General features: G+C 35.0%; 2 protein-coding genes across 2 annotated transcripts; one reads left to right on the top strand and one right to left on the bottom strand.

Moving 5' to 3' along the window:
- The first annotated feature begins 1201 nt into the window (after positions 1-1201).
- LOC118029154 (aquaporin NIP2-1) lies at positions 1202-4885 on the top strand. The gene is made up of 5 exons (XM_035032961.1): positions 1202-1585; positions 1829-2053; positions 3406-3600; positions 3726-3787; positions 4375-4885. The coding sequence occupies exons 1-5, from the start codon at positions 1484-1486 to the stop codon at positions 4628-4630; spliced, it is 840 nt and encodes a 279-aa protein (XP_034888852.1). The 5' UTR covers positions 1202-1483; the 3' UTR covers positions 4631-4885.
- A 219-nt stretch (positions 4886-5104) lies between these two features.
- On the bottom strand, positions 5105-15238 carry LOC118029152 (structural maintenance of chromosomes protein 4). Its single transcript, XM_035032959.2, has 28 exons — positions 14946-15238; positions 14700-14789; positions 14411-14512; positions 14006-14182; positions 13791-13921; positions 13559-13637; positions 13323-13480; positions 13153-13228; positions 12594-12722; positions 12383-12527; positions 11714-11844; positions 10631-10783; positions 10349-10538; positions 9851-9984; positions 9311-9469; positions 8237-8545; positions 7976-8152; positions 7656-7739; positions 7367-7576; positions 7188-7277; positions 6969-7090; positions 6728-6883; positions 6542-6649; positions 6382-6442; positions 6016-6150; positions 5793-5880; positions 5610-5682; positions 5105-5519 (listed from the first exon to the last, which is right to left on the bottom strand). Exons 1-28 carry the CDS (start codon positions 15108-15110, stop codon positions 5399-5401), a joined length of 3753 nt encoding a protein of 1250 aa, XP_034888850.1. The 5' UTR covers positions 15111-15238; the 3' UTR covers positions 5105-5398.
- Between the last annotated feature and the right edge of the window lie 689 nt (positions 15239-15927).

Genomic DNA, 15927 nt, shown 5'->3' with positions numbered 1-15927 from the left:
CTTTAGCTTTTAATAGTGATCGACCAACTTCGAAGATTTTATCTTCTAATCATGATCTAGGATCATATAGGGTAAGAAAACTAATCTTTTTGCCTCTGATTCTATGCAAGTTTCCAAGACTTGTGGCTATATAAATAGCAATGAATTCTAAGGTAAAGGATTTTGAACTTCATCTTCTTCAACCTTCTTCTTTATTCTTAAACACATTCAAGCTCTATAACAATTACTATAGTTTTTTTTTCAAGCTCGTTCCGATCATTCATTTGCTAACTTAAGCATAAAAGCTTCCTCAACTTTCTAAGGAGACTTGTTTTGTAAGAACTTCAACCATTCATTCTCCATTTCCAATAAAGGATGATCCACATCAATTGTGAGAAAAAGATTCACATCATTGCAGGGGTTTATTAACGTGAAATTTATTGCAAATATGTTTATGGATCAGATAGACAAGGTTGAGCCTAATCAGATTTTGCAAAGAAACTTGAACGAGTTAAATATAAAATCTATAGAAAATAGCAATGATGTAGGATCTGATAGTTTGATTTGACTCAAATTTGATCGAGTTATTCTATAAGTCGAGTTCCTTAAAAGACTCACTTCATTGATCATGCGACCATTAGATCTCCCAAAATTAGACCTATAAGTTTTTTTTTTCTATTTTAATTATTTTTCTAATTAATTTTTATTTTAAGTATTTGCTTTCTACTTAACTTAGGTTTCTTGTTTAGGTTGATTTAAATCTCTATTTAAATATTTCTGGTGTTGTTTTAACATTATATTATTATCCAGGTTTTTCTTATAAAATACCGCAGAAAGTCTATTCCTCTAACATGTTTAAAGCTGTAATTTTAAGACTTGAGAATGAGTCATTTGCATCATTTCTCAAACTCCTTGATAAAAATAAAAATAAAAATGTAGTTCCTTGAATCATTTTGAAACCTCTATGGATGTAATTTGGTAGAGTATTTATATGACCAAATATGAAAAAGTCATATTCTTTACCCTTTTTTTACGTGTTTTGGCTACTAGTGTGTGTGTGTATGTGTGTTTTGGCTACAACCATGGATGAGTGGTCATTGAAAAATTTACAATTTATAAAGGTCTGGAGTTTGAATTTTTTTTCTAAAAAAAAAGAAACACTATATGTCCTTTTCTCATTGCATATTGTGTTACATAGAATAACTTGTAGAAATCCAATCGTTGTGAATGCGTGAGCTTACATATACAGGTGTTGTTGCTAATAGTTGGTATCTCTAATTTCTTGCTTTCTATCTGCTGTAAATGCATTTGCCTTCGTTCGCCCACGTACGCAAAATCTATAAGAGAAGCGAGGTCTCCGAATTTTGAGAAGGAATGAGATACTGCAAGTCTGCAACTTGAGCTCTTGACATTAACTTGGGCATCTCATCCTTCATTTATTTGAATTCCCGTATTTTTGTTTTAGCCGTTCCATCAATTCTGAAGGGTTCAGCCAATCAAGAAAATGGCGACAGTAGATCCAGAAATGAACAACTCGGTAGAGAGATCAAAGTTTCTCCTTGTTAAACTGTTTGAAGAACATTATCCTTCTGGTTTTCACAGAAAGGTACTTGATGTTCTGAGTTGGTTTTTCTATATTTCACAGTCACTTTGGATCTTGTTTCTTTTTCATTTTTTTCTGGGAGAATATATACAGTTCTAGTCCCCCAGGGAACTTAAAAACACATATCCAATATTTTATGGTTTTTACCTTAATCATTCTTCAACTAAATAACCTAACATGAAATCTTGGAAGTACTGCCTTTCTTCGTATTAGAATGATTGCAAAAGTGTGTGTGTGTGTGTGCAGGTGGTGGCAGAGGTTATAGCAACCTATCTGTTGGTCTTTGTGACATGTGGTGCTGCTGCTATTAGTGCTAGCGACGAGCACAAAGTCTCAAAACTAGGCGCGTCGGTAGCAGGAGGGCTCATAGTGACTGTGATGATCTATGCAGTAGGGCACATCTCTGGTGCACACATGAACCCTGCTGTCACCACAGCTTTTGCAGCCGTCCTAAATTTTCCTTGGAAACAGGTACCGTATTGTAATGCATCATCAATTCGAATATTTAGAGTCTTTGTTTACTTTAAATTGCTTTACTTAATATGTTTCGAGGTACATATTCTATGGTGAGGTCTGTTTTAGGTCTTTTTCGGAGGTTAATATTCTACGGTGATGTCTGTTTTGGCGGTAAATATTCTATATATGGTGAGGTCTGTTTGTTTTGGAGGTTAATATTATTCTATGGTGAGGTCTGTTTTGGAGGTTAATATTCTATATATGGTGAGGTCTGTCTGTTTTGGAGGTTAATATTATTCTATGGTGAGGTCTGTTTTGGAGGTTAATATTCTATGGTGAGGTCTGTGAGGTCTGTTTTCGATCTTTTTCGGAGGTTAATATTCTATGGCTAGGTCTGTTTCGGAGAGTAGTATCCTATGGTCATGTCTTATCGACAATGCAAGGACACGCATTGGATCGGTCTGTGATGGACCCATGATGAAGTATGTATTAATATTATTTTTGAAAATTACTTTTCTTTTGTAAAAATTTTTTTAAAATAATGATATTTTTTTAATGATGTATTTAAATTTAAAATTTAAAGAGATTTTTTAATTCATCTATAAGTTTTTTTATTTTTTGTATGGATGAATTTTATTTTTCAAATAGTTAATATTTATAATCTGTGCAGTCTTGCATGATGTTTTTTTTTTTTTTTTATTCGATTAATTTAATGTGTGTCTATATTTATGTTTTGATTTTTTCAGTTTTATTTTTAGGTATCATTAATGATTTTTTATTTATTTATTCACACTTATGGTTCTCGATTTATTTAATTATATGTATGCATAAAAAAATTTATTTAAACTTAAATTTTTTAAACTACAGAAAAGCATTAAAAAAATCTATATATATAAATTTTTTATAGAAAATAAAAATATTTGAACCCGTGATGGAATGCGTCACATAACAACTATAATATATTCGTTGTAGGGGCATAGACGTTAATTGAATATTTCGCATGTTTTATTATTTTATGGTAGATTATATTAATTAGATACATACAACATGTATTATTATATAAATATATGGAAGATGTTTTCCAGTTATTTAATTGTCATTTATGGTATCTTTCTCTTCAAACCATGTGATATAATTAATTAAGCCAATAATGTTCTGTTTTTTTTAGGATAATAAAAAAATCCACAATTCATCAAATCAGAGAAGTCAAATTAGTAATCCACATGCATTTGTATCATACATGAATAACCAGCTGTATTTTATTTTTATTTTTGTGCTTCAAATCCAAAGACAAAGAAAAGGAAAAGGAAAAGGATGTGTTGTCGTATTATTCGTTTTTAAGAAAATAAATAAATAAATTTTTGCAGGTCCCATTTTATGCTGCAGCGCAATTAACAGGAGCAATTTCTGCTTCATTTACTCTGAAAGTGCTACTAAATCCCATAAGAAATGTCGGCACTACTTCACCATCTGGAACAGCTGTTCAAGCTCTCGTCATGGAAATCGTCGTAACATTTTCCATGATGTTCATCACTTCTGCTGTGGCAACAGATACTAAAGCTGTAAGAATCATCTTCCTAGTTAATTAGCATCCAAGATTTTCAGCTTTGCAAACAAAGCGTGTGTGTTGCTCACATGTGTGTCTGTGTGTTGTATTTTATTTTATTTTATTTATTTATTGTTTCAGGTAGGAGAACTGGCAGGTATAGCTGTTGGTTCGGCAGTCTGTATAACATCCATCTTGGCCGGGTAAGCTGGAGCATATATTTATAAAAATCCTCAATCGTGTCCCTCACCTATTAGGCATTACCCAATTGACCCCCTTTCACTAAAAAGTAAAAACTAGGTAAAAAGCATATACTTTTTAAGACAATATTTTGTCGATTTTTTATTTTTTATTTTTATTATGATATTAAGACAACAAGTCATAACTCAAGTGGCCTAACATCACACCCTTCTACGTATTTTTGCAAACAAAAAGAAATAGTGATCGCTTATTCTTTGGTGCAAAGGAACCTGCCTAAACCTAGATAAGTAAATCTAAGTAGCCCCAACAAATGGACCAACCTTTTGAAGGTGCGGTAGGCCTTGGATGGTCCGATATTGAAATCAAAAGAAATTAAACGTGGAAGTTCAAATGCAATATTGGAGTTTAATTAATATAATTGGTATCATAGTCTTAAATAACCAATAACAGCTATAAGATTATGCATCTTCGTATTACAGATAACAACATTTTCAATTCTAGAATTAATCATCAAATAAGGCCGAAGTTTTTTTTAAGCGAAGACGCGAAACCAAGAGTGGTAACTAACTAGCTGCCTAGTCATCTTCAGCCCAGTATCAGGTGGATCTATGAACCCAGCAAGGACACTGGGACCAGCAATTGCTAGTCGATACTTTAAAGGCGTATGGGTGTACCTGCTCGGACCAGTGACAGGAACGCTCCTCGGAGCATGGTCCTACAATCTGATTCGTATGACTGACAAGCCAGTTCAAGCAATTCGTCGTCGTTCTTTTTCATTCGGATCTCGTAGAACGAGGGCCATTGATGAGCAGGCTCCGAACATGGGCCCTCTCGATGCTTTCTGAAGAGATACGGTCGTCGGGAACAGCAGCCGAGCTCACAAGTGACTGTCTTTCAAAGATTTCACGCCTCACAATGTATCATACCAAGCTTATCTTCTATGTTGCTTTTCAAGCCTGTTTGTACCCTCACAATGTATCATACCAAGCTTATCTTCTATGTTGCTTTTCAAGCCTGTGTGTACCATACAAGTTGTTGCCAATGGATTGGAGTTGAGAAATAAAAATCACAAAATGCAGTAGAGATGATTCTGCCTGCAACTGTATCAGTTTCACGCGTCACAAAGCTTGAATGATTCGATATATATATATATAGGAACTACTGTCAAAGTGAATTAAAATTCCAATTTCTAAAGATGGTTAAGCTGTGATGGCCCTCGACATAAGAAAACTTCAAAGCACTGCAGTTGAATAGAATTCCAAAAAATATCAACAGATTCCTACCCTTCAACATCGGAGCACTAAACCAAGGCACCAGCCTTAAAAATTCAAAGCAAAAGCCGGGCTCATGATTACGATCTTCATTTAGAGAATAGTCATTGATTGATATTTCATGTCTACAAAGTAGTTGCATCTAACTGAAGCGCACAGGTATTATGGTGCACCAGACATTACACATGCAATGTGGATACAATACAAATAAAAATGTCCGAAAACAAATATCGAGTTGATATTTTCATGCTCTACATATTGGGTAAGCCTATGCAAAAGAAAAACATAATTGCATGGAATCACTCTAATTTATATCATGAGAAAATGGAGGGGGGGGGGGCATTAAGCAGCATTTTGGCACACAACAAAGCTCCCTGGATTGATGGTAATGCTCTTAGTGCAGTTATCGGTTTTATAAATCCCAACAAGTCGATCCGCCAACTCAAACATGTTGTTCCTTAGGCTGCATACAAAACAAACATTAAATAAAAATGGCTGAAAGGATTGAAGGATCGGTGTCTCTAGTAACAATCTGCTGTGAACATCCTACTACCTTATAATGATGAACTGTGCATCCTTTGTTCGGTCCTTCACATAATGTCCCACGATAGAAACGTTCTTGAAATCTGGCACTCCATGTAAACCATGAAAGTTAATGGAGAAAACAGGGAAAAGCAAACTTCTAAACAATTCTAAATATTTATGAACTAAGGTAGCAAGTTTGAACGAAGATTACCTAGAGCGGCGTCAATTTCATCCATTACATACAGTGGAGTAGGCTTGTAATGATGAAGCGCGAAAACAAGAGCTAGCGAGCTCAGAGTCTGAAAATAGTGAAAAGTATCATTGTTACCATAACTAAAAGTATACAGACACACCTCTGGGATCCTTTGGGGTAGCACTTGGAATTCATTACCCGAGAGTATAACAAAGATATAGAATAAAGGTTTAGGCATAACCTTTTCACCACCGGACAAGTTTGCAATATTCTTCCAGCTCTTCTTTGGTGGTCTGACACTGAAAACAACACCTTCAGAAAATGGATCCAAAGAATCCACTAGCTCAAGTTCTGCATCACCTCCAAGAGTAATCATCTGTGGCAAGAAATGTCAAATAATCAATGGACAACATTTACTGCCACTGATGAGTGTTAAGGATGCACTTTTTTTGCATTAAATCACGGATTTCATTAAGCAAGTTGTGTTCAGATGAATACCTAAAGTGGGGTTTTAAAGCCATAAAACTACACATGCAAACAAATGTACTGTGTACATGCTCACACAGGAGAGGGGGAGGGGGAGAGACAGAACAATCATCACACAAACCTGATACATTTCCTTCAGCTTCAATGATATTGTATTGAACCCTGCCATGAATTCATCCAACCTGAAAAGTTACCAATTCAGTTATGTAAGAATCACCTATTTGCAAGGGAGGACAAGGGCATGATAGATACTGGAATCTAACAAGAAGGAAAATACTAGCCTTTTCTTTCTCCATTCATCATACTGCCTTTTTATATCATCACGTTGTTGAGTTACCAAGTTCAGCTCCTCAACCCGCTCATTATATGATGAAACCTTTCTCCGATATCTACATTAATCAGTGCATTCAGCAAATTCATGTTGAAGATTAATAATCAAACTTTTATGAGTAGAGAAAAACCCATACTCTGAGATTGAATCTAAGTTTGGGTTCATATCTTTCAATTGTGCTTCCAACAACAATACCCTTTCAAGGGCCCTTTTGAGGTCACAAGCCTCAGCAAGAGTCTCATCAGCAAGGGTTGCTTGAAGTTTTTGAGGGTCCTCTAGTTCTTTCTGAGTTCTGCAACCAACAATAACAATGTTAGACATGCTTCAAGAAAATACAGAGCCAATAAAATAAATGGCTTAACCATAAATTGACATACTGCTCCATATGGTGTAGAAGAGCATTTTGCAAGTCATCAAGCTTCTTTTTGTAACCCTTCCCCTTCAATTCCAACTCCTTGTAGCTCTTCTTCATATCTTGTAACCTGTAATCAGCATCGACCTATGATATAACAGGATGATAATTACTTAACTAGTGATGATCATTTGACAAAAAGATAAAAGAAAGTGCAAAAAAGTGGCTTTAATTGACCGAGTACCTCTGATGCCCGCAACTCATCCACAATTTTTTTCACTTTTTCGTACTCAGATTTGGCTTTATCTAGCACTTCTTTATGTTGATCAATCAGCTAAAAGAGCAAAAAAAGAAAGGCATATAAGGATAAGGATACTCTTATGAGCGCATCACCATGGCTGAAAGAAAATAAATAAAACAGACCTCCTGTGTCTTTTTGTAATTCTCTTGAACTGCAAATGCCTTTTCTTCAATTTCTTTAAAAATACCTCTCAGTTTTTCCCTCTCCTCTGTAAGCCGCTCCTTTTCCTTCCTTGAATCCTCAATCCCTTTGGTCAACTTCTTTATCATTTTATGACCTGTCTCTATTTGAACCTTGTGACGGTTGATCTCTGTGCTATTTTTATCCATATCCTGATTAGTGGGCAACTTGAATTAATTCAAATACCACATTACAGCAATTCAAATATTTCAGAGTGATTTTGTGACTTACAGACTGAATCCTGTTGACCTTTGCCTTCTGTGATTTCAACCTTTCACCCCCGGCATTTTCTATTTTACTCTGAAGCTCCAAAGTCTAATGGTGGAGAGAATTATGGACAATCAATCACATTGAATACAAAGGGGAAGGCACATGACTATTTGGATTTAAGTACAGTAAGATATGGCAGATAAGAAAATTCACGAAAGTTCAACTGAAGTCAGAAAGTTAACCACAGATCAGGAAGGCAACCAGACAACATTTTGTTGCCTGGGCATCCTAAACGATTGGCTTGGAACTTTAATGGACAAAGAAACATAATATTTTCAAACCTTTTCCTTCAGCTTTTTAGACCCCAGAATAAGTCTGTCAATCTCCTTTTCCTCTGTCACTATTATCCTTTTGAGTTCCTCCAGCCTATCAAGCTCATCTTTCTTTGGCTCTGACGCAGCTTTCAGGGAACCAAGTTGTTTCTCCAGATAACTATGTTCTGTATTCAGACTATCAATCTGTTCGGGAGGAAGGTTTTAGAGCATTTATTTCATCCGGGGAAAAAAATAAAAAACATTGGAAAAGCCATAGCAAACCGTTACCTCTTTCTGGCTTTTAGCCAGTTCCATCTCCAGGTGTGCAATTGCTTTTTCCGAGGCTTGGTAGTGTTTCACAGAATCAGCAATTCGTTGGCGTATACCATTTAATCTCTCAACCATGGTAGAGAGCTCCTCCTCTGCACTTGTGACCGCTTCTCCAGAAACACTGGTAGCCCGAATCGATGTCCCCATCTTACCACCACGTGGCTTAGTTCCCCCACCACTCATAGTACCAGATTTTTCAAAAAGTGCACCATCGAGAGTAACCACTCGTCGAAATTCCAAGTTTCCACCGTATGCAATTCTTGTTGCCTATAGGTTGAAAAAAATGCAAGTTACTAGATCCTACCTGGATATGCTTCAGCAGTAAATCTGGGGGGAAAAAATAGATATCCTTGATTCTAGCTATCAAAGGTGTTGTTAAAATGAACCTGAGCACACAAGTCATGGTAAGAGACTCCTGTTTACATATCCCATAATTACGAGGACTAAGACAAAGAAAAACATGGCTAGAAGTTCATGCTATGGAAAGCTATTCCTATTGATCAAAGCATCTAGCCATCTCCAAAACTGGCATTACTTCACATTATTTTGGGATTGACAAAGCCATGATTCCCATGTGTCCTAGATAATGGACAATAATACCAAAGAGACAGTGATTTTTCAAATTGTAAGAGTAAGGGGATAGGTAGGTTTAAATGATATGGGCTGAAGAAATAAGGGTTTTAATATCCAAAACTGGTTCATACAAGATTTGACCCGAAAGAAAAACAGAAAGGAGAACAAAAATCCATGTGGCTTACTACAATGGATTTGGAACAGAGCCTTGGTTGAATTAAGTAGATGAAGCATATTAAGTCAATAGACTATTCAGCTGACAGACCAAGTTCTCTAGGTGCATCTACTGGAAGCAACAGAGGAAATTACTTCAGATTAACCAAGAAACAAAGAAAAGCATCAATATGCTTTTAGAAAGAATTGAATTGAGGAACGTATAACATGATCATCTATCTTCCTTAATTCATCCATAATGCAGGTGAAAAAAAAGAGAAGATATACAATGAAACTTGAATTTACCTGATCAAGATCCTTTGCTACAACAGTATTACCCAGAGCAGCATAGAAGGCAAGTTTCATTCTTTCATCTTGAACTCTAACTAGATCAAAAAGACGTGGAACACCCTCTGGAGTGCTCACATTATGCTTCATCTTTGATGAATGGTCAACTTGCTTCTCCTGCATTCAGGAAACGGGAGGAAATTATGTTCCTAAGGCAAAGGGAACTTTCCTAAACCAATTAACCAAGTGCTACCATATTGCCTAGAAAGGTTGGCCCCTATAACAAACATTCCATTCCATTCTCCATGCCAAATGAAATTTTAAAAAATTCAAGCTTCAGCAAATTCGAAATTACCTTAAGAATATAGGAAAGTTTAGCTGCTAACAAGTGAAATGTCAACCAACTCTTTGGTCATGGTTTTAAGATTTTATAGTCATGTCCAGGGCATTTAACTGAACCAGCCTACACCTGACTCCCATGCCCACAAGTCCTTTCAGATGTTCCAAACAATTATAAAGAAAAGGGAAAAGGTAGTTTCAAGTATTTTTAGTTGATACCAGTATCATGAAAGTGGCAACCCCAAGCTTCTCTCTTCGGAGCAGCTCCACACATGCTTGTGCTGCAGCAGTTGTCTCCACCACAATATAATCAAGTCCAGGACAAGCTGTTGATATGGCAACATCATATTTTGCTGCAATGAAAACATCAATTTAAAAGGAAAATGAGGTCCTTGATCTAAAGCTTTCAAGGATAGGAACGCGGCTTCAGATATGAGTAACTTAAGAGGGAAAGGAGGGAAGAAAGAGATTATCATCCATCAGAAAATGAACAATTGTCTTTAAAAACATGCAAGAAGGATATCACACTCAATATGCATCAATTAAAAACAAAAAATATCACTTAATTTTCTTTACAAGTAAGACAATGAAAGCAAATCCAGATGCAGCAGCATAAGAGAATCCTAATCAGGCTTCCCTTTATTGCAATTTGGCACATTAGTCTCAGAAATTCAGGTTATGTTGAAAAAGATATGTTTATATAATGTAGACACTCACCATCAATGGCACCTAAATCTCCCATTCGCCCATGTATTCCCCTTATTTCATTAGATTCCTTGGCATGCAAAATTGCTTTCAATACTGATCCCTGACTCTTTTCCAAATCAATAATTGACTTAAGTTCAGCAACCTTCTGTCTTGCAGCTTGTTCTAGAGGAATAAGCTCTTCTTGTTCTTTGATGGATTCCTGCAAAATGAAGTGTTCTTGCCATATCCCATCAAGACACAGGAATGTCAAAAGGTAGATGAAGTTCAAAGAATTATCTGCAGAGCAAAAACCTGTTCCACTTTACGAGCTTCAGATGCTTCAAGTTTGTGCTTTTCTATATTACTCTGCAATTTTGCAATGTTTGCAGTTTTCATTTCGATGCTTCCAGATATATTATCCATCTGCTTGTGTGCATTTTCAAAAGCTGCACGACCAGCTTCATGCTGAAACAGTCAATGAGCACCTTTAGCCAACTAATGACATCTCTTAGAAAGATATGGACAAGGTATGAGAGTCATCACAAAAAATAATAAATGGAACAGTTGAAAAGGATTTGTTTCTCAAGATATTATGTGATGCATTATTGAACAAGTCATGGTTAAAGGAGATTTATCTACTTTGAAAAATTAAAGCCAAGTTATTTATTTTTCATCAAAAAGAGGTTTAGGTTTACATAAAAAAGTGTCCATTATAGGTTTCTAGTCAAAGGTTTAAATTTCAGTTATATGGGTGAATGCTGTAAGCATGGGAAATATGGTATCCTCTTAGTTACTGCAAGGGATTTTTTCCCAAAAATGCATGTTGAGTTATTTTCCTTTTTATGAATCATTAGTCTATTTGGTAATCCAAATTTATTTTGAAGTCGATATATGGTCTGGTTAGAAGTTTTCCAGAGAGATCTTTTGCTTACTATTAATACCAATAAATTAAGCTTTTAGCAAATGTTTGGTGATGAAATGAGTTGAATTTTTAAGTTATTCTGAAAGCCTTGAGCCTAGAGTTCCTCTTCCGTCTCTTGTTCTTTTATTTTTCCCTTTCTCTTTCTGGCTTCAAAATGTCTGCTGCTACAGTGCCACCCGTATTGTTCACAGCATTAAATTGAACCCTGAATCATTCATAAACAGATCCTTAATCAACTCCCTTATTCACCATTTCCTAACCATAACTAAACCCTAAGATTTTACATTCTTCAAGCTTGTCCTACATCTTTGATCTTATCTAAGCTTATATGTTGACATAACCAATTCCAATGCAATAGATGAGAACACAAATCACAGTCGATATAATTCCAGAGACTGAAAGAAAACACACATTATACACTGTTATTGACTTTGTAATATCAAATGAGGAGACCATGGAAGCCCCAACCTCACCTTCTCATTCAAAAGCTTGCTTTCAGTATATGCAACTTCAAGTTTTCCTTTGTGATCAATTAGTTGCTTTTCCCACGGTTCTAGTTCAGCACGAACCTTCACGAGTTCTGAGCGATACATCTCTGTTTCAACTGTTCATCAATCAAAACATAAATTAAAAAGATTAGCTAAACAACAACAGGCACACGTTTAAGGATGAGACAAGGTTGATATTCAAAGAGTCAATTTTTCAAAATTCTATGTAGATATTCAAGGACGTTTAAATAATCAATGCATAAAGTTTTGAATTCTCTCAAATTCCACTTTTCTTTATATGCTACCTGCTGACAATGAAACTGAATAATATAAATGCCAACCACGAACAAAGATTCACAATCCCACACTCTAGGAGTTTGCACTCTCATTTAACCATCAGTCTATTTCACCTTCACCACAACAATTAAATGTTTATTCAAACAATTAAGCACCAGTTTTGTACTGCTAGGGGTGCACGGTCATCAACAAGCAGCAAAACATGAATCACCTAAAATGATGTCAAACATGTATAATATAAACATATTATATCCTATTTGGACAATAACATGGAATATAAGCTCTGAAAAAACTATATTCAATAAAAAATCATTTTCTTATTTGTATCCAAATCAATCAAAAATGAAATTTTACAACCTTTAGAATTTTCCACAACTTCTTCTAGCATCCTCTCCTCCTCGAGCAAGAGTTTCTGAAGTTTGGGGATGTTATCTTCAAGTTTTGGAATCAAATTTGCCGAGTTCTCACATTCTTTTGTTAAGTCATCAATCTTTGACGAATCCTACAAGGGAAACAAAGTGAGAAAAATGTGTGTTTTCAATTGAAATAGGTCACTTTTTTACCCTACTTTTTCAAGTTTATCTTCAAGTTTCTTCATCTTTTGCTTCATGTGCTTCAGATCCTCCCGGTATTTAACATCCTGCCTTTCAAACTCCTTGAACTCCTCTTTACAGGTTCTGAGATCATTGTCAAGTTCCTGAATCCAAGACAAGGTTGGACAGCACATCAACAGATACAATCGGTACAAATTTAGGATGGCACTGTTAAATGCAGTCATGATATGTGGTGGCCAAAATCATAGTTATAAGACTCAACCCGACCCAAGGCTTAGGTCACAAGTCTGGGGGTTGACACCCAACCTTATACTTTTATTTTTTGAAAAACAAAGCCTAAAACAACCTCATTTTAGTTAAAAAAAAAAAAAATGACCAGATCTTTTCTCTAACCCAGCACAGGCCAAACCCGAGTTGACCCGCCAAGCCAAGCCAGGTCTTATATCTACAGCTAAAAGAGCTTTATGTTTGATAGACTCACATTTTCTCTACTTGGCTGAAAAACCAAAAATCAATTACAAGTGTTGAATGTACAAGCACAGTTATAATATATAGAGATCACACAAAACGAACCTCTTGTCTTTTAATATACTTTTTATGCACAATCTCAAGCTCCTTCATTGTTTTGTGACTTTCTTGAATCTTCTCTCTAGGAAAAAAAAAAAAAAAACCTTCAACACTTGCAAGTTTCTGTCGTAAGGAAATCTAAAGCTAATGCTATAACTTGAGAAGAAAAGAAAAACCTTTCAGCCTTTAAATTTTCTTCCAAACTAGATACACTAGTGTGCAGTTCCATCATTTTTGCACTAGTATCTTCATGCGCCAATTTTGTGGCTTTCTCTTGCCATTTCAGTAATGATAACTCTTGAAGCATGTAGGCCTCTGCTTCATTCTTCACATCCTATTTCATGGAAAGAAAACAACAGGTTGGTTAAACATGTTTGAATTGATATGATAAAAAGAGACAAAGAAAACCAACCTCCAAGCTATCTCTTTCCTTCTCAGCCAACTTAACCATCTGTACCACCCCAGATCTTTTCTCGTTAAGGGATTCCAACCTATGGAGTCAGTAGGAATGCTTGTAGAAGTTAGGAATACATGTCCATTTTGGCTTCACAGATAATACATGTAAAGTAAAATTTCAAATATGATAATGGATAAAATGCAAAATGAGTACATGTGATAAATATAAGAATAAGAAAAGTACTCACTCCTTGGATGATTCATCAATTTTTTCAACATATTTGTTAGTTCCAATTATGTCCTCTAAATATTCAAGAAAACCTTCATCATGGAGTCCTTGAGCTTTTGGCCTCATCAATGAAATCTGTTCAACCTCACCCTGATAAAAACCAGCAAGCAATTTTCAAAACCTATGGAAACATACTCCATGCTCAAATTACAGCCCTGTGGTTAGATAACAAACCTGAAGAATCAGAAAACGATTATTGTCCAGGTCAACTCCTTTTCCTTTCAGTTTCTTGGTAACTTCAGTAAAATTGCTCAAACGATCATTGATGTAGTACTTGGATGAGTTATCCCGAAATGCAACTCTTGTAATTACAAAATCACTTCCTGAAACAGCCTCATAGGTCCCATCATCCTATAATGGTTAAGAACATGGATTGCAAGTATCATGACATTAGAATCGACCAAGAGATCTTCTGTAATCAATTGATTTCAAAAAACAAATCCTCATCAATCAACAAAATATGAGTTTCAAGAAACAAAAACAACATAAAAACTTGAAATCCTGTTTCCTTTTCTTCTACACTATTCATAAACAAGAAGATGAAAGCCATTACTCGCTAAAAATCGAAACCCAAATTACCAGGTCAATAATCTCCTGAAAATGAACAGAAACACCGGCGCTGTCCAGATTCTGATGATTGGTTGAATTGTGGATAAGCTCTGAAACCTTATTAAGTCTCATCTGCAAATTCAAAACCAACACAAACATCAAAAATTGAAAAACCAAGAACCAAGCAAGTAAATCAACATACACAGGGTCTCCCTTAAAAAATTGAAACTACTCAATTAGCTTACAGAAAATTAATTCCTTTTCGTAACTGCTGAACCTAACAATTTGCATAATAGAAACATAGAGAGAGGAAGAGGACCTGTTTCGCTCGCTTTCCAAATACAAATAGCATTGCATCAATCACATTGCTCTTGCCGCTCCCGTTGGGGCCCACCACAGCAGAAAAACTCTAATCCCCCAAAATTCACAGATAAACAAACACTAACAAGTTAAAATTAAGCAAAAACAAATTGAGAAATTGGAAGTTCATTAGAAGCAAAACCTAGAAATGGAAATTAAACCAAAAAAGAGAAACAAATATCACAAAATTGAAACCCTAACCAACCTTGTGGAAAGGACCAACGCGTTGTTCACCAGCGTAAGATTTGAAGTTCCTCATGATCATTTCTTTAATGAACAGCCTCGGGGCTTTCGAAGATCCACCAGCAGAAGTGCGAACTGAGTTGGACTCGCTTGTCATGAATTCATCGTCCCCTGATTCCATCCCCATTTCTTTCGCCGAGTTAACTCGGTTCTCCTTGGGGGTTTTTTTTGCTGTTCTTCTCTGTGATTTATTTGTGCCTGTACCGATTCTGTACTGAGAGGTCGCACCAAAAGTATCTTAAGGGAAAAAAAAATTAAAAAGAAAAGGAGAAATAAATAATGTTTATGGTTTTGGGGAAAAAGGAATAGGGATTTGGCGGGAATTTGAAAATGGTGTAAATTTTCCAAATTTGAAATGGGCCGTTGGATGTTGTTGGGCTTAACATTTTAGTGGATAGAGTCCATTTTGTGTATTTTTGGTCCCTGCAGTTTGGCCCGTTTATTTTGGCAGTTAGAAAGCTTTTTTTTGTTAGAGTTTGAAATTTTTTTGTATTAAATTAATATTTTTTTTTTTTTTTTTTTTAGATCTTTTAGATATGTAGATGTCAAGTTTTAATTTTAAAAAATATAAAACATGAAATTTTAAATAAATAATCATTACTACAATACCAAATAGGCTTTTTATATATTCTAATTCTCTTGCTTTTAGACTTCTAGCTTATTTTTTATCATATTTTTTATTTAATAAATAAAATTTCAGTTTTATTTCTTTTGATTTTTCTCTATTATAAATATTTTTATTAATTTCAGTAATCAAAAATAAACTTAAAAAGACAGGTAATTTATTTTTATGTTTGTTTTTAATAATTTATTCTATTTATTTTTATTGTAAATCAACTAAATTTTATCTTAGAAAAAAATATCAAAATATTCTTTTCCTGATTAAAATATTTTTCCAATTCATTGTATTGTGCTTGATTTAAAAAAAAAAAAGACATTAAATT

This window comes from Populus alba, chromosome 17, assembly GCF_005239225.2.
Source record: "Populus alba chromosome 17, ASM523922v2, whole genome shotgun sequence".
NCBI classification, from domain to species: domain Eukaryota; kingdom Viridiplantae; phylum Streptophyta; class Magnoliopsida; order Malpighiales; family Salicaceae; genus Populus; species Populus alba.
The sequence above is the reverse complement of the archived record's forward strand: the minus strand, read 5'-3'. Positions and strand labels throughout refer to the sequence as shown.

Coding starts and splice junctions, on each gene's coding strand:
- LOC118029154 (XM_035032961.1), top strand. CDS start 1,484: ATGGCGACAGTAGATCCAGAAATGAACAACTCGGTAGAGAGATCAAAG. Junction 1,586..1,828: donor CTTCTGGTTTTCACAGAAAG/GTACTTGATGTT, acceptor GTGTGTGTGCAG/GTGGTGGCAGAGGTTATAGC. Junction 3,601..3,725: donor TGGCAACAGATACTAAAGCT/GTAAGAATCATC, acceptor TTATTGTTTCAG/GTAGGAGAACTGGCAGGTAT.
- LOC118029152 (XM_035032959.2), bottom strand. CDS start 15,110: ATGGGGATGGAATCAGGGGACGATGAATTCATGACAAGCGAGTCCAAC. Junction 14,790..14,945: donor GCGTTGGTCCTTTCCACAAG/GTTGGTTAGGGT, acceptor TTGGGGGATTAG/AGTTTTTCTGCTGTGGTGGG. Junction 5,520..5,609: donor GCACAGTTCATCATTATAAG/GTAGTAGGATGT, acceptor TTTTGTATGCAG/CCTAAGGAACAACATGTTTG.